This window comes from Pristis pectinata, chromosome 4 (assembly GCF_009764475.1).
Source record: "Pristis pectinata isolate sPriPec2 chromosome 4, sPriPec2.1.pri, whole genome shotgun sequence".
In the NCBI taxonomy this organism is placed as follows: Eukaryota; Metazoa; Chordata; class Chondrichthyes; order Rhinopristiformes; family Pristidae; genus Pristis; species Pristis pectinata.
Window position 1 is genome coordinate 105,384,768 of NC_067408.1, and position 17,613 is coordinate 105,402,380.

At 40.5% G+C, this 17,613-nt stretch overlaps 1 protein-coding gene across 1 annotated transcript in view; it reads left to right on the top strand.

The window, feature by feature from the left end:
* The window catches only part of ttc3 (tetratricopeptide repeat domain 3), an 87,739-nt gene that overhangs the window by 40,904 nt on the left and 29,222 nt on the right, over nt 1-17,613 (top strand). The window contains exons 21-26 of the mRNA XM_052014742.1: nt 1,695-1,787; nt 7,775-7,839; nt 12,917-13,056; nt 13,365-13,676; nt 15,997-16,248; nt 17,305-17,351. Of these exons, the coding sequence (XP_051870702.1) occupies nt 1,695-1,787; nt 7,775-7,839; nt 12,917-13,056; nt 13,365-13,676; nt 15,997-16,248; nt 17,305-17,351 (909 nt within the window). The remainder of the gene's footprint in view (nt 1-1,694; nt 1,788-7,774; nt 7,840-12,916; nt 13,057-13,364; nt 13,677-15,996; nt 16,249-17,304; nt 17,352-17,613) is intronic.

A 17,613-nucleotide genomic window follows, 5' to 3' on the forward strand; every position in this document is an offset into this window, starting at 1 on the left:
TACAGTGAAAATCTTTTCTTGCATACCAATCGTACAGGTCAATTCATTACACAGTGCAGTTACATCGGGTTAGTTCAGAGTGCATTGATGTAGTACAGGTGAAAACAGTAACAGTACAGAGTAAAGTGTCACAGCTACAGAGAAAGTGCAGTGCAATAAGGTGCAAGGTCACAACAAGGTAGATCGTGTCCATCTTGTTGTATAAGGGAACCATTCAATAGTCTTATCACCCTGGGGTAGAAGCTGTCCTTAAGTCTGGTGGTATGTGCCCTCAAGGCTCCTGTATCTTCTGCCTGATGGAAGAGGAGAGAAGAGAGAATGACCCGGGTGGGTGGGGTCTTTGATTATGCTGGCTGCTTCACCAAGACAGCGAGAGGTAAAGACAGAGTCCAAGGAGGGGAGGCTGGTGTCTGTGATGCGCTGGGCTGTGTCCACGACTCTCTGCAGTTTTTTTGCGGTCCTGGGCAGAGCAGTTGCCGTATCAAGCCATGATGCATCCAGATAGGATGCTTTCTATGGTGCACTGATAAAAGTTGGTGAGAGTCAAAGGGGACAAACCGAATTTCTTTAGCCTCCTGAGGAAGTAGAAGCGCTGGTGAGCTTCCTTGGCCATGGCATCTACATGATTTGACCAGGACAGGCTGTTGGTGGTGTTCACTCCCAGGAACTTGAGAAGCTTTCAACTCTCTCGAGCTCAGCACCATTGATGTAGACAGGTTCATGTTCACCCACCCCCTTTCCTGAAGTCAATGACTAGCTCTTTTGTTTTGCTGACATTGAGGGAAAGGTTGTTGACACTGAGGGAAAGGCTTGATCCTGATCTTGAGTGCTGTACTTGTAGAGTTTGCGCATTCTCCCTGTGAATGCCTGGGTTTCCCCCAGGTGCTCCACTTTCCCTCTCGCATCCCAACAACAGGCTGGTAGGTTAGTTAGTTACTTTATATTGCTCCAAGTGTAGGTGGGTAGCAGGATAATTGGGGTAAGGGGAAGTTAATGCTATGTATTTCAGTTGTATAGTTCAATCTGGCTCTGATTGCTACATTGCATACATTAAGTACTTTGGGGGTCACATCCGTGCCTTGGTCTTTTTCAAAAGCTATCGCACTACTCTTGGAATATGTACATTATCCAAGTTATTTTCCCACGTAAGTTCTATGTGGTTGCACACAACTCTGAGCTTTTTCCAATTTCACTGCCACGTTTGGCTTCTATATCTTTAACTAGCTTTCATTGAACTGAAGTCCAAATCATTGATGTATATTAGAGTTTAGTGATGGTCCAAGTTCTGAGTCTTGGGGTATCCCAATAAATGATCTGACCTCACTCCTGCGCTCAATCTAGTAGTCATTACACAAAAGTAAATTGTCAATGGAAAATACAGTCCTCAGTAGAGATGATAGTATGTAGTGCATAAGAGAACTAATTTGTGTGTATATGTGAAACAATTGGAGTTAGTTGAAAAATAAAGCTTGTTTTTAATTTCTCAGTATATTTATGCCTTTAAATAGTTTAATGTTTTTAAAGTTTTTAATTATATCAATTTCAGCTGTTTATAAATTTCTCATGCATGGGTATCAAATTGGTTCAAGTATGTTCAGCCCAAAATTTAAATAATTATAGCTGTTAAGAATTACACTGATCACTGTGTTTTGTATTTAATTTTGCATTGGTCAGAGCATATTTTTCTTTTGAAGGATTTTCTCAAAGATCCATGCTTCACTCCAGATTGTGGAGGGAAAATTTCCAAAATTGTCATCTATGATTCAAAAGGTCTTGTGAAATGTGAGGTAAGGATTATATCCAATGACTTAATTTTTGATCTCAGCGTGAATGCCTCACAAAATTAATAGACTGTTCTGGACAAATCCTGCAGGAGGGAGGGCTTCAGAGTTTTTAAATCATTGGGGTCTCTTCCAGGGCAGGTGAGATCTGTACAAGTGGGGCAGTTTGCACCTGAACTGGAGGGGGACCAATATCCTTGCGGGAAGGTTTGCTAGTTCTGCTTTGGGGGTGGTTGGGGTGTTAAACCAGAGTTACAGGGGGGTGGGAACCAGAGTGGCAGGGCAGCAAGTGGAGAGGCTGTGGGAAAAGTAGATGTTAAGACTACAAGCAAAGATGGAAACAAAGATTGAAGATGGTGGGACAAAAAAATAATGTTCTCAATTACATCTATTTCAATGCAAGGAGTATTGTAGGTAAGGCAGATGAACTTAGAGCATGGATCTGTACATAAAATTATGATGTTGTAGCCATTAGTGAGACTTGGTTGCAGGAGGGGCGGGACTGGCAGCTCAATGTTCTGGGGTTCCATTGTTTTAGACATCATAGAGGGGGAGGGGTGGCATTACTCATCAGGGAAAATGTCACGGCAGTGTTCAGAGATAACATACTGGAGGGCTCGACTACTGAGGCAATTTGGGTGGAACTGAGGAATTAGAAAGGGATGATCATGTTAATGAGATTATATTATAGACCTCCCAATTGTCAGTGGGATTTAGAGGAGCAAATATGTAGACAGATAGTAAACAGTTGTAGAAAATATAAACTTGTGATAGTAGGTGATTTTAAATTTCCACATATTGACTGGGACTCCCATACTGTAAAAGGACAGAATGAGATAGAGTTTGTCAAATGTGTTTAGGAAAGTTTCCTTAATATGTTGAAGTCTCAACTAGAGAAAGCACGATACTGGATCTCCTCTTAAGGAATGAGACAGGGCAGGTGACAGAAGTGAGTGTAGGGGAACACTTTGGATCAAGTGATCATAATTCCATTAGTTTCAAGTTAATTATGGAGAATGATGGGGACTGGTCCTAGGGTTAAGATTCCAAACTGGAGGAAGGCCAGATTTGAGGGCATCAGAAGGGATCTGGCAAGCATGCAGTGGGATAAGTTGTTTTCTGGCAAAGAGATGCTTGGTAAGTGGAAGGCCTTCAAAAGTGAAATATTGAGAGTACAGAATCGATATGTTCCTGTTAGAATAAAAGGCAAGACTAACAGGTTTAGGGAACCTGGGATATTGAGGCCCTGGTTAAAGACAAAGAAAGTGGCGCATATCAGGTACAGGCAGTTAGGATCAAATGAGGTGCTTGAGGAGTATAAGAAATGCAAGAGAACACTTTTAAGAGAGAAATCAGGAGGGCTAAAAGAGGACATGATGTTCCTCTGGCAGACAAGATGAAAGAGAATCCTGAGGGTTTCTATAGCTATGTAAAGAGTAGAAGGATAGTAGGGGATGAAATTGGTCCTCTTGAAGATCAACGTGGTCATCTGTGCGTGGAGTCGAAAGAGGTGGGGGAGGTCTTAAATGAATTTTTTGCATCTGTATTTACTCGAGAGACAGAGTCTATAGAACTGAGCAAAAAGTGTTGTGAGGTCACAAACTGTATCTGGATTATGGAAGAGGAGGTGCTTGCTGTCTTGAAGTGAATTAGGATGGATAAATCCCCAGGGCCTGACGAGGTGTCCCCTCGGACCTTGTTGGAGGCTAGTGCAGAAATTGCAGGGGCCCTGGCAGAGTAAATTTAGAATGTCCTTGGCCATGGGTAAGGTGCCGGAGGATTGGAGGAGAGCTAATGTTGTTCTGTTGTTTAAGAAAGGCTCTAACAATAAGCCGGGAAATTATAGGCCCACGAAGCTGACGTCAGTTGTGGGTAAATTATTAGAAGGTATTCTGAGGGACAGGATATATAAGTATTTGGATAGAAAGGGCCTGATTAGGAATAGTCAGCATGTCTTTGTGCGTGGCAGGTTGTGACTAACCAAGAGTTTTTCGAGAAGGTTACCATGGATGTTGATGAAGGGAAGGCAGTGGTTGTTGTCTATATAGATATTTAGCAAGGCCTTTGACAAAGTCCCGCATGGAAGGCTGGTTGAGAAGGTTAAATTGCTTAGCATTCATGAAGAAGTAGTGAATCAGATTCAATGTTGGCTTAGCAGGAGAAGCCAGAGAGTGGTAGTAGATGGTTGTCTCTCTAATTGGAGGCCTGTGACTAGTGATGTGCCACAGGGATCAGTGCTGGACCCATTGTTGTTTATCATCTATATTGATGATTTAGATGATAATGTGCTAAACTGGATCAGCAAATTTGCGGATGACACCAAGATTGGGGGTGTAGTGGACAGGGAGGAAGGCTATCAAAGCTTGCAAAGTGATCTGGACCAGCTAGGAAAATGGGATGAAAAATGGCAGGTGGAATTTAATGCAGACGAGTGTGAGGTGGTGCACTTTAGGAGGACAAACCAGGGTAAGAATTACACAGTGAATGGTAGGGCTCTGAGGTGTGCAGTAGAACAAAGGGATCTGGGAGTCACAGGTAGATAGGGTCATAAAGAGAGCTTTTGGCACTTTGGCATTCATAAATCAGGGCACTGAGTACAGGAGTTGGGATGTTATGTTGAAGTTGTATAAGACATTGGTGATGCCAAACTTAGAGGATTGTGTGCAGTTCTGGTCACCTACCTACAGGAATGGTATATCAATAAGCTTGAAAGAATGCAGAGAAAATTTATACAGATGTTGCTGGGACTTAACGACTTGAGTTGTAGGGAAAGGTTGAATAAGTTAGGACTTTATTCCCTGGAACGCAGGAGGATGAGCCGAGATCTTATAGATGCATACAAAATTTTGAGGGGTGTTGATAGAGTGAATGCATGCAGGGTTTTTCCCCTCAGGTTGGGTGAGACTAGAACTACAGGTCATAAGTTTAGGGTGAAAGGTGAAATATTTAAGGGGAATATGAGGGGGAAACTACTTCATTTAGTGGGTGACGCGAGTGTGGAATGAGCTGCCAGTGCACGTGGTGGATGTGGGTTCAATTGTGATGTAAGAGAAGTTTGGATAGGTGCATGGATGAGAGGGGTTTGGAGGGCTATTATCTGGGTACAGGTAGATGGCACTGGGCAGAAAACCGGGCAGCATGGACTAGATGGGCCGAAGGACTTGTTTCTGTGCTGTAGTACTCTATGATTCTAAATGTAGTGTTATTTAGAAACTGAGATGACAGAATAGGGTCAGGCAATAAACTAAAAAGAATAATAGGATATCTAGGACTAGACCACTTATTAGGGTGTCACCATTAATTTTTCAATAGATTTTGGATACTTTATTTTGATTCTGATCTTGCATTTTAATTTGAAATAACATTTGCCATTTTTTGCCTCTTGAATGATATTCCCTGCTGAGAAATCTTAAACATTGACTGCTTTGTTAAACATATTTGCATGAATAATCACTGACTCCACAGGTTTTATGACTGAGTGAAAGTAATGCCACATTTCAATGACATTTCATTATATGTGGAGCTATTCTTTGTACCACTTCTGGCAAAGTAAGTTGCTTTTCTACTGTTGTGGTTACCGATTCCATCATTGACCTCATGAGATCTTTTGTCATTGGTCGGGCCCAAAACCCAAGTAAACTAATGGAATAATTATACCAGCAAGTGAGCTCAGCATTGAGTGAAGGTTTAGTGGCAAAATATCTCCTCCCAAAATGAAACATAACAAGTGAGAAAAGCAACCAAACTTTCAATGCTGGTTATATCATGAAACCTTGCGCCCCCATGACCCCAAACTTGTGCTCAGGCTGGGATTATGCAGGGCTAGTGAAAATGGTGGTGGCCCAATTGCTAATATTGTAATTACTGCCTGATAATCCATCTTGGCAAAGTTGGGGAAATGGGCAGATTTGAGAAACGTAGAGCCAAATGTAGCTTCTTGAGTAGTAAGGTTGGTATGAATGAAGCTGGCATTATCCCAGGGGCTGCAGAAATGGGCATTAGGGATGGGGTTCTTTAGCCCAATGTATAAAGTGGTGGATTGTGCAGATTGGTTGGTTGGTGTAGACTTCACCTGAGTTGAAGGGTAGCAGACTTTGAGAGTTCACAAGTGGATACTAGAAACCTAAAATAGTGGTGGATATACTCAGGTCAAGCAAAATTTGTAAGATGAAAACAGTTAACGTTTCATGTTGATGATCTTTCATCAGAATTCAGTACCAAACAAATAGAAGTAGATTGGAGAATTTACTGTTCTCTACAAGTTATGGGTTTAAAAACATCAGAATTTTGAAAAGTTAAAGGGAAAATGGTGGAAAGGAATACAGAATAGTAGCTAATGTACTCAACCATTGATCCAGAGGCATGGACTAATGCTCAGGAGATGCGAGATCTGATCTCAGATTAGCAGGTGGGGAATCTAAATTTCATTCGTGAAATAAATCTGAAAAAAGAGGTAATGTCAATAGAGCTGACAATACCACTCTCATGTTGTCTAACAAGTTGTCTGGTTCACCAGTGTCCTTTAGGAAAGGAAATCTGCCATACTAACCCAAACTGGCCCATATGTGATTGCAGGCCCTTTGTAATATTAGTTGTATGAAGGCAATTGTTGCCTAGTTGCTACCTCCAAGAACTGTGTCAGCTAGTTGACTACTTTCTGATTTGGAGCATTGTTTGTAGAAACTTCCCGAGTTAGTCCGGAGGAACCACATAAATAAACCAAGATGATAATTGGGGTGTCATGGTCTTGGTCAATTTGTTCATCATTTCATACTACAGTCAAACCGAGAACGCAGGTATTATACTGGTGGAGGATGAAAGATTACAAAGACTCGATCTACAAATTGTATATAGATTGAAAAGAGGCATTAGCTCATTTTTAATGTTACTTTTTGTACAAGTTCCTAATAGGATGATCCTTCACATGCTACCAAGGGCACAAGTTTTGAGCTGAAGTTTGCCAGTTCTGTAGTGGCAGTATCAAGACTACAAAGATAGGCCATGTTACGGTCATTGCCATTATGTTGCAATTCAAAATAGTACAACTAAAGATACCCTCTTGAGGCTTCCATACAAAAAGGCCATTGTGAATTTCAAAAATAAAATTTTTAAACTACAAGCTGTTGAAGATGATTTCTCAGTCATAAGCAAAGACTAGACAGAGCTCCTAATTACTTTCAATACCTCCTGATGGAATATCACTGTGCTGATATATTAATTCCATTTCTTTCTTTGGAGATGCTGCTTGACCTCTTCAGCATTATCAGCTTTTCCTTGTTTTGCATGAAATCAGACTTGACTCCTTCATGCATACTAGCATTTGTAGCTGGTACTACAACTACATGAGGATGCTTTCAAAGCAAATGTTTCATACAAAGTACCTAGCAAGCATAAGAAAAAGAAGCAGTCATGGGCCATATAATTGCTTGAGCTTGCTCCATCATTTGGTTTAGTGATCCATTGAGGGATTGTTGACCATAAAAGTGCAAAAAGAAAATACTGTAGATACTGGAAATCCAAAATAGAACAAAACTGGAAATACTGCAGGAAGAATAGGTAGAGTGAGAAACAGTTAATGTCGCTCTCTCTCCTTTTTCCCATATTTACTTTGATTCTCTTAATGTCCAAAACATTTTCTCTCAGCCTTGAATATATACTGTGACTGAGATTTGCACTCTTCTGCATTGAAGAAATTTCACATTATCTCAGATCTACATCGCCAGCTGCTTATCTGGGGATTATGCCTCTTGTTTCTAGATTCCCTAGCTCTCGACATTTAATTTGCCAATTTCTTGGAATCTTTTATGTCTAAATTGTCTTGCTGTTTTTGAAATGGAATATTGCAACCCTGCAGTTATTTGAATATATTTTGTATTTAATATTTTAAGGATCAGAAAATTGCTAGTCTTTGAAGTTTGATTTGCATTTTAAAACATTAGATATCACAAATGAAGTATAAATAACTTCTCAATGCAACTTGTATTGTTTTTCAGTTTGAGGCTAAAATAATGAAAAACAAAGAATCTGCAAAAACAGTTGTTAAACAGAAATGTTCAAGGTAATGTTCTTTACCTTCTTACCGGTTTGAGTCAGTTTTTGTAAATTTTTCTCATGGAAATCTCCTTGTAGTGATGTTTGTAAATAGATTGTTGCAGCCTATCTTTTATGCAGCTGGGGATTATCTTGCCTTACTTTCTTTTCACCAAAGGATTCAAAAAGGCCCTACATAAGCGTATAAACACAAATGTTCAACACTCACTGCCATTAAAATACTTAATGTTAAAGAAATTAACTGTCTGTCACCTGATGGCATTTAAAATAAAGTGTAGATGGGTTTTAAACGTGTTCATTTTCAGTGAGCAGGAGCCGGGACTTGGAATGAGAGGCAGGAGCTTTCAACAGAGGTGAGTGTCTGTGCTTGGTGTTTTTCTTCAGTGAGCAAGACCTTTAAAGAGACACACTTGCATATTGTTAGTATTAATTAGCTAATCGGCAGCAGCCAATAAAAAGAAGCTAGGTTAAGTGGAGTGGCCATTGTTGGAGTGGTTCATTGTTAGAGTGGGGGACTGAGTCTTTGGCTCGAAAGGCTTCAGCGAGAAGAGGCTGAGTAAGTGACCTAGGTGACGGGAATGCGAGCAGCTCTGTTTTTTATTATATATAAGGCCTTTATTTTGTTGAACGTAAATCCTTAGTCCTTGATTCAGTGTAGGTAGGATGGCAGTTAGGGCAATGGGATGCTCCTCCTGTCAGATGTAGGATGTCAGGGAACCTCACAGTCTCCCTGATGACTACATCTGCAGGAAGTGCACCCAGCTGCAGGTCCTGACTGACCAGGTCAAGGAAATGGAGCTGGAGTTGGATGTACTCAGGACCATCCAGGAAGCTGAAAACCTCATAGATCAGACTTTTACCGAGGTGGTCACACCCAGGGTACAGGCCTCAGATAGATGGGTGACCACCAGGAGAAGTAAGGGGAGTAAGCAGTCAGTGTAGGGTTCCCCTGTGGCCATACCCCTCAGCAACAAGTATACCCCTTTGGATACTGCTGGGGGGGAAGACCTATGAGGGTACAGCAGCAGCAGCAGCAGCCAGGTCAGTGGCACTGTGGCCAGCTCTGTGGCTCAGCAGGGAAGGGTAAAGTTAGGCAGAGCCATAGTGATAGGAGACTCGATAGTTAGGAGGACAGACAGGAGATTCTTTGGCTGCGAAAGAGACACCAGGATGGTATGTTACCTCTCAGGTGCTAGGGTCGAAGATGTCTCAGAGCGGCTGCAGAATATTCTCAAGGGGGAGGGTGAGCAACCAGAGATCATGGTGCATGTTGGTGCCGATGACATCAGTAGAAAGGGGGAAGAGGTCCTGTGCAGTGAGCATAGGGAGTTAGGAAAGAGGTGGAAGAGCAGAACCTCCATGGTAGTAATCTCTGGATTACTCCCAGTGTCACATGCTAGTCAGGGCAGGAATAGGCTGATAGAACAGATGAATAAGTGGCTGAGGAATTGGTGCAGGGGGCAGGGTTTCAGGTTCTTAGATCATTGAAACCTCTTCTGGGGCAGGGGTGACCATACAAGAAGGATGGGTTGCACCTCAACTGAAGGGGAACCAATATCCTGGCCGGGAGGTTCACTAGTGCAACTCAGGAGGGTTTAAGCTAGTTTGGCAGGGAGATGGGAACCAGAGCATCGGGTCAGAAAGTGAAGGGATTGAGAGGAAGGTGGATGTCAGGGCCAGTAAAAACGGGCAGAAGCAAAGTAATATACACAATAGGATGGACAGTTTAAAGTGTGTATATTTGAATGCTTAGGAGTATTATGGGTAAGGGTGATGAACTTAAGAGCATGGATCAGTACATGGAGCTATGATGTTGTGGTCACAACAGAGACTTGGTTGAGAGAGGGACAGGAATGGATTCTTAATATTCCAGGGTTTCAATGTTTTAGAAAAAATAGGGAGGTAAAAGTGGGGGGGGGGGCCGAAGGTGGAGTGGGGGAGGTGAAGTTGTACTACTAATCAGGGACAATATCACAGTTGGACATAATGGAGGGCTGATCCACTGAGTCTATATGGGTAGGACTCAAAATTAAAAAAGAAATTAAGAAAGGTGCAATCATTCTGATGGGATTATACTACAGACCCCCCCCCCCCCCCCCCCCAATAGCCACCGGGACATCGAGGAACAGATATGGAGGCAGATTAAGGAAAGGTGTAAAATTAATAAGGTCGTTCTCGTGGGGGACTTCAACTTCCCTAATATAAACTGGGACCTCCTTAAAGTGAGAGCTTTAGACGGGAAAGAAGTTGTGAGATTCGTCCAGGAGGGTTTCTTAAATCAATATGTAGATAGCCCAACAAGAGGAGAGGCTACACTGGACCTGGTGTTGGGTAATGAGACTGGCCAGGTGACCAACCTTTCAGTGGGAGAACAATTAAGGAACAGTGACCACAACTCTAAGTTTTAAGATAGCTACAGATAAGTATGGACCTTGCGGGAGAGTATTGAATTGGAGCAGGGCAAATTACGAGAGCATTAGGCAGGAACTAGGGAGAATTAATTGGGAACAGCTGTTTTTGGGAAATCCACATCTGAAGGTGTTTAAAGACCAAGTGCACAGAGTTCAGGGACAGGTATGTTCCTGTAAGAAGGGCGGATGGGGATGGCAAGGTAAGAGAACCTTGGATGTCGAAAGATGTGGTGAATTTAGTCAAGAAGAAAAAGGAAAAGGTTGTAAAGCTTAGGAAGCTAGGATCAAACAGAGCACTTGAGGATTATCAAGGAACTCGAAGGCAATTAGAAAAGCCAGGAGGGGCCATGAAAAGTCCTTGGCAAGTAGGATTAATGAGAATCCTAAGGCATTCTATACATATATCAAGAGCAAAAGGATGACTAGGGAGAGGGTAGGACCACTCAAGAATAAAGGAGGTAACGTGCTTGGAAGTAGAGGATATGGATTAGGTCCTTAATGAATACTTTGCATCATTATTTACCAAGGAGAAGGACAGGGAGATAAGTTTGGAGCATGCTAATATGCTAGGCCATTTCGAGATAAAGGAGGAGGTAGTTTTGGGTCTCTTAAAGAGCATTAAGGTGGATAAGTCCCCAGGGCCTGATGGGATATACCCCAGGTTATTGAAAGAGGCAAGAGATGAGATTGCTGGGGCCTTGACCAATGCCTTCATGTCCTTTCTAGCCACAGGCAAGGTTCCGAAGGATTGGTGAGTAGCTAATGTTCCATTATTCAAAAAGGGAAACGGGAGTAATCCTGATAACTATAGACTGGTGAGTCTCACGTCAGTGGTAGGGAAGTTACTGGAGAGGATTCTTAGGGATAGGATTTATGAACATTTGGAAAACCATAGCCTAATTAGGGACAGTCAGCATGGCTATGTGCAGGACAAGTCATGCCTTACCAACTTGATTGAGTTTTTTGATGAGGGTGATTGATGAAGGTGGACCTTCAACATGGCATTTGACAAGGTCCCTCATGGGAGGCTCATCCAGAAGATTAAGATGCATGGGATCCATAGTGAATTGGCCGTTTGGATTCTGAACTGGCTTGTCCGTAGAAGACAGGGTAGTGGTTGATGGGCCTTATTCTAGCTGGAGGTCTTTGACTAGTGGTGTTCCTCAGGGATCCGTGCTGGGACCTCTGCTGTTTGTGATGTATATAAATGACCTGGATGAAAATGTACATGGGTGGGTTAGTAAGTTTGCAGAAGATACGAAGGTTGGCGCTATTGTGGATAGCGTAGAAGACTGGCAAAGGATACAGCGGGATATAGATCTGTTGCAGATATGGGCGAAGAAATGGCAGATGGAGTTCAACCCAGCCAAATGTGACGAGACAGTACACTGTTAGTGGCAAGACCCTTAACAGTGTTGATGAGCAGATGGATCTAGGGGTCCAAGTACATAGCTCCCTGAAAGTGGGTACACAGGTTGATAGGGCAGTAAAGAGGAAGTTAAGCTACAGCTTTATAAAATTTTAGTTCGACCTATTTTAGTTTGCATTCAATTCTGGTTGCCCCATTATAGGAAGGATGTGGAGGCTTTGGGGAGGGTGCGGAGGTTTGCTGCCTGGATTAGAGGGCATGTGCTATGAGGATAGATTGGACAAACTTGAATTGTTCTCTCTGGAGTGGCGGAGGCTGAGGGGAGATCTGATAGAGGTTTATAAGATTGAGAGGCATAGATAGAGTAGACAGCATGTATCTTTTCCCCAGGGTTGAAATGTCTAATACCAGAGGGCATGCATTTAAAGTGATGGGGGTAAGTTCAAAGGAGATGTGCAGGGCAAGTTTTTTTTTTACACACAGTGGTGGGTGCCTGGAATGTGCTGCCTGGAGAGGTGGTGGAGGCAAATACGATAGGGGTGTTCAAGAAGCTCTTAGATAGACATATGAATGTGAGGGAAATGGTAGGATGTGGACATTGTGTAGGCAGAAGGGATTTGTTTAGTTGAGCATTTTATTACTAAGTTGTGGGCCAAAGGGCCTGTTCCTGTGCTGTACTGTTCTATGTTCTATCTATGCCTAAGTGCATTTCTCAAGTTGACATACACCAGAGTTTACTTGATGTTGAATTTAATGGCTTTCCATTGGGCAATAAAACTAAAAGAGCTGGAAATCTGAAACAAAAACAGAAAATGCAGGAAAAACTCAGTAGGTTATGCAGCATCTGTGGGAAAGAGAAACGGTCAACCTTTCGGGTCTGTGAATTGTGCAGTTTAAATGTGATAGCACGATTTTGAATATTGGTTGACTCCCATTTATTTATAAACTGGTGCTATATCAAGGTTTCATATTAGTTGCCTTTTTTAAACTTTAGCATGTAGAAATACATGTATAGATAAGAAATATTTAAATGACATCTATTTAACAGTACTTTTTAACACCTCCAAAGTTAAATCTCTTCCATTTGTTCACCTATTTCTCTTTTGAAGGATATGGACTCAAACACATAGAGTCTTTTTGCTGTATGTCTTTCCCTTAGCTTGTTTTTCTTGATTTATTATATTCTGGTCTTTTTCTCATTGTAACTACAGACATAAAATAACCATTGCTTGTTTTTCTTCTGCAGCAGCATATGTCTCTGTCATTGTTACTCATAATGTAATTTCTTTTTTATATATCTGTAGTGCTTTGAAGTTAAAGATTAAAGAAGATCGTAAACAAACCAGAAAATTATTAAAAGAAGCATCAAGATACAATGCTGAAAAAGAAATTAGGGAAAATGTTGAAAAGAATGGTAGAATTGAAGAAACCAATTCTAAAACAGGTAAATAAAAAAAAGAAAATGCCTGATTCATCATAATTTCTTCACCTAATGATCCGGACCTTCTCATAACCTGACAAGTGGGCATGGAAAAGTCCAACAATCAGAGAAACAGTAATATGTTAAATTCAAGTTAATTATAGCTAGTTACAATATTACTTTGGAGAAATCATTTGAAAAGTACATTTTGTTGTTTAGGAATTCTTTGATTTTTGGTGTAATGTAGTCCAGTATAGTGCATTCTAACAAGATGTAAAAGATATCAAGTACATGTTGCTTCATTTTATTCCTTGGCCTCCTTTTATACACAGGTCAGTCTTGGAATCCTTTTGGTGATCGAATGTTGCAGTTGATAATTAAAAACAAAGAAAAGTTAAAAGCTGGAGAGTGGAATGTTTCAAATCTACTTCAAGAATTACAGTCCTTCCGTGTTCTAAGCAAAGAGGACTGTGATAAGCTATCCATAGGTGCCTCCAAACCATGTCAAATTATGGGCCAACTGCTTGATCTCATTGTGCAGAAGAATAACCGAGTAAAGACAAGGGCGTTCCTCTACACACTTACAAAATGCCAAGAAGTTGACAACAAGCTGTTGGATTGGATCAAGTGGTTAAATGATGCAGGTAATGTCATTATGCATGCAAACCTTAGTATATGTGCACACAACCTGTTATGCTGTGTACTATGAAACTGAAACCTCCACAGGGAGTTAATTTGAGCATTAATGAAATGGGGAAATAACAGGAGAAGTGTAGAAATGAATGTTGAAACAAAGGAGTCTGAATTAAGAGCAGGTGTAGGGTTCTGTGTGGCCCCTCAACCCTGCTCTGGCACTTAATAAGATCACGGAAGATCTAATTATAAACTCAATATGCCATTCCTGTCCACTGATGATAACTTTTTGCCTCCTTGCTCATGAGGCATCTGTCTACCACAACCTTAAAAGTATTCAAAGACTCTGCTTCCAATGCTCTTTGAAGAGGAGATATATGGCAGGTATAGAGAACTAAATACAGGAGAGGGCTGTCAAGAGTATAGAAAGTGTAGGGTGATGCTTAAAATGAAAATTTAAGTAGGCAAAAAGGTGCCATGAAATATCACTGGTGAACAGGGTTAAGGTAAATTCAAAGGTTTTTTTGTGAATATATTAAAGGCAAAAGAATAACTAGGGAAAAAGTAGGACCCATTAGGGACAATAGGGGCAATCGGTACATGGAGGCAGATTAAATGAATACTTTTCATCAGTGTTCACAAAAGAAACCAACTTTGTAGCTGGAGATTTCTGAGAAGGGGAAGATGGAATTCTAGTGCAAGTCTCATTAAATAAAGAGGAGATCCTTGATGCCGTCTTGGGCAATTGGATGATATCTATGATTTGGTAAAATGTACTGAGAAATGGCAGATAGTTTAATCCTGATAAATGTGAGGTGATGCATTACTAATGAGGTTAGAACATACATACCTTGAACGTTAGGATTCTAGGGAGTACTGAAGAACAGAGGGACCTTGGTGTACATGTCCAAATGTTCTTGAAAATAGTAGTGCAAGATAGATAACATGGTTCAGAAGGAATATGGGATACCAGCCTTGATTTCTTGGGGCATTGAATATAAGAGCAGGGGTGTTATGCTCCACCTTTATAAAATCTTGGTCATACTTCAGCTGGAGTACTGCGCGCAGTTCTGGTCACTACACTAGAGCAAGGATATAATACCACTGGAGAGGGCACAGAGGAGATTCACCAGGATGTTGCCCAGAACATTTCAGTTTACGAGGAGAAACTGGAGAGGCTAGGTCTGTTTACCCTGGAGTGGAGGAGGTTAAGAGGAGACATGATTGAGGTTTATAAAATCTTGAGTATAGATAGGGTAGTCTGCAGGAAACTTTTCCCCACATCAGAGACAGATAAAACCAGAGGACGTAGATTTAGGGTAAGGGGTAAGCGATTTAGAGGGGATCTAAGGGGGAACCCTTTTCACTCAGTGACAGATACCTGGAATTCACTGCCTGAGAGAGTGGTAGAAGCAGAGTTGGTGACAGTATTAAAAAAGTATCTAGATGAGCACTCGAATTGCCAAAGCATAAAAAGCTATTGCCAAGCACTGGATGGTGGGATTAATAAGGATGGGTGCCCTGTGGTCAGCATGGATGTGGTGGGCCAAATGGCTTCTATGCTGCATGACTCTAAGATGGTTATGAAGGCACAATCCTTTGATACTGATCATGATTATTGTAAGAGTAATTAACATTTCATTTTAATGTAATGCTCATATTTGTTAACACCAAACATTACACATTTGTAAAACAAAAAAATTAAGTCATTTACCTCTCCATCCTAGGATGCTCCAGGAAGCACATTTTGCTTGAGCTGACTGTAGCGTTAGGAGGTTTGTTCTAGGTCTTAAGCACTTAGTCATTTAAGCAAGGGTTCTGTGTGGCCTTAACTATACCTTGTTAAACAGCTAATTTCTGTAACTTCTGTCATGAAAATCAATTTGATGTTCTGCTGTTATGTAAAACTCCCTCTGTTGGTCAGATTGAGATAAGTGAGCTTGTTCTTTCCAAAATAAAACTCCCAAAGGAATTGGGATAAAACCAGTATGTTTTTTGTTTTCTGCAATTGAAATAAATCATCAGATATGATTTGAATCATAAAATTTTTTGATATAACATAATGCTGCTTGCTGCAAAATGGTAACTAGTTTTGAGAATGAGAGGGGGAAGGAAAAGATTAGTTTTCTGTTGTTAAAATTACAATGTGATTAATATTCTATAATTGCATTATTATCATTTGACAGTCCCAGAAATTGTGTTTTAAAAAAATTCTTCCAGCAAGCTTTTCAGGAGAGAGATAACTAATTTGAAGAAAGGAAAGGTAGATAACTAGTATGAAAATGATCACTTTTAAGCTTTAGCCCACAGTAATTTTTTTGTCTCTTACAGGGCGTGAAGCAGCAGGATTGTTCTTGCTTCGTTATTCAAAATTTCTAGAGCAATTGGACTTGGACTCTCTACTAAACCTGCTCAAAGCATCTGAGATCGAACTACCACTATTTGATAGTAGTAAAGAAATCATAGAGCAACTGAAACAGGAATCACCCACAAAAACCCGCAGCTTTATCTGGACATTGGAGGAGAAAAGAGAGCAATTCCCTTCTCTGCATAATCCTTTAGATGAATATTTTAATGCAATGGGTATGTATTAATGCTTTAATTAATAACGTTACCAGAACCATTAATTATATAGCCAATCAAATTATTCAATATATTCAATTTTCAATCAGAAATTTGATAACCTTGTGGAAAGAGTAAAGAGGGCAAGGTGGCTTTGAATTGTGATATTGTTCACAATAATTACAGATAGAACTATATCGGAATTCATAATATTCCAGACTTTTTCCTTGCTCTTAACTTAAGGCTGTAACTTGGGTGTTCTTTTGCAGTCTGAAAAGTTTAAATTTATCCAGTATTTCTCTCTCTCATTCGACACCTTGCTACAACAGTGGATAGCCCTTCTGCTCTCTGCAATATTTCCCTGGAGATCAGAACTCAGCTTCGTGGTCCACCAGTTTACAACCAAAGCACTGAACCCTTTAAACCTCGCCTCAATCTTGCATGCTGTTGTCTTAACCAGGCTCGTGAAGATTTTATTTACCTTCTGCGTTGAGTGAATATGTCAAGTTTTGAGTCTCAGGAGGTCATTTTGATTGTGATAATACAAGAGGAGCAGTAGCAAATGAACTCTTGCTTTTTCTTTCCCAGTGTTTATTTCCATTGATTGTTGGTGTGTTGCTGTTTTTGTCTATGAATCAGAATCCTTTTTCATTTAGTGCACGTCTTCTCTGTACGAAACATTTGCTTCTGTTGAGATGTTTGTTTCTGCTCTATTAATAAATGCAACCCAACACACAACTATTTCCTTTTTGTAGTGTCTCTTCAAAAATAAAAATTCAGGTTATGCTACCTGAAGTACCACAAGGGTCCCAGAGAGCTTGCATGCAACATAAATAGGAATAACATTTACTTTGTTATTACTAGTTTTGTCTCCGAGAAAGGAGGAATGTACTTTATGAATACAATACGGTTTTGTAGGTATTGGAACTAGGACGTATACATGTGTAGGTGTAAGTTTAACATTGAAGGAGCAATTTAACTTTATTTCTTCATTTTTGATTTTGATCATGTTACTATTTTGTTGGTTTTTTTTCCCCAGAAAAATTATTTTGAAACTTTGCTCCTTTTTTTGTATAGATGCTCCTTGTACTGTACTAAAGAAACAAGAAAATGAAGAATTATCTGTAAGTTGCTCAACAAATATCCCATTTGAGATATTTCAAATGAAAAATCTGAAGTTGAAATTGGTCTTAAGGTAGTTACCTCTCAGATTACCATTTCATTACTGCAAAGTCCCACTTGCTTTCAAATATACAAATCTGGTTCCACCTGGTGTAGTGTGTAATGTGGTCAGATTATTGGTAACAGCTAGTTTTTGGAAAGGATGCAGTAAAAGTTAAATAAATTGATTACTTAAGCCTCTCCTCACATTAAGTCTAAGCAGAT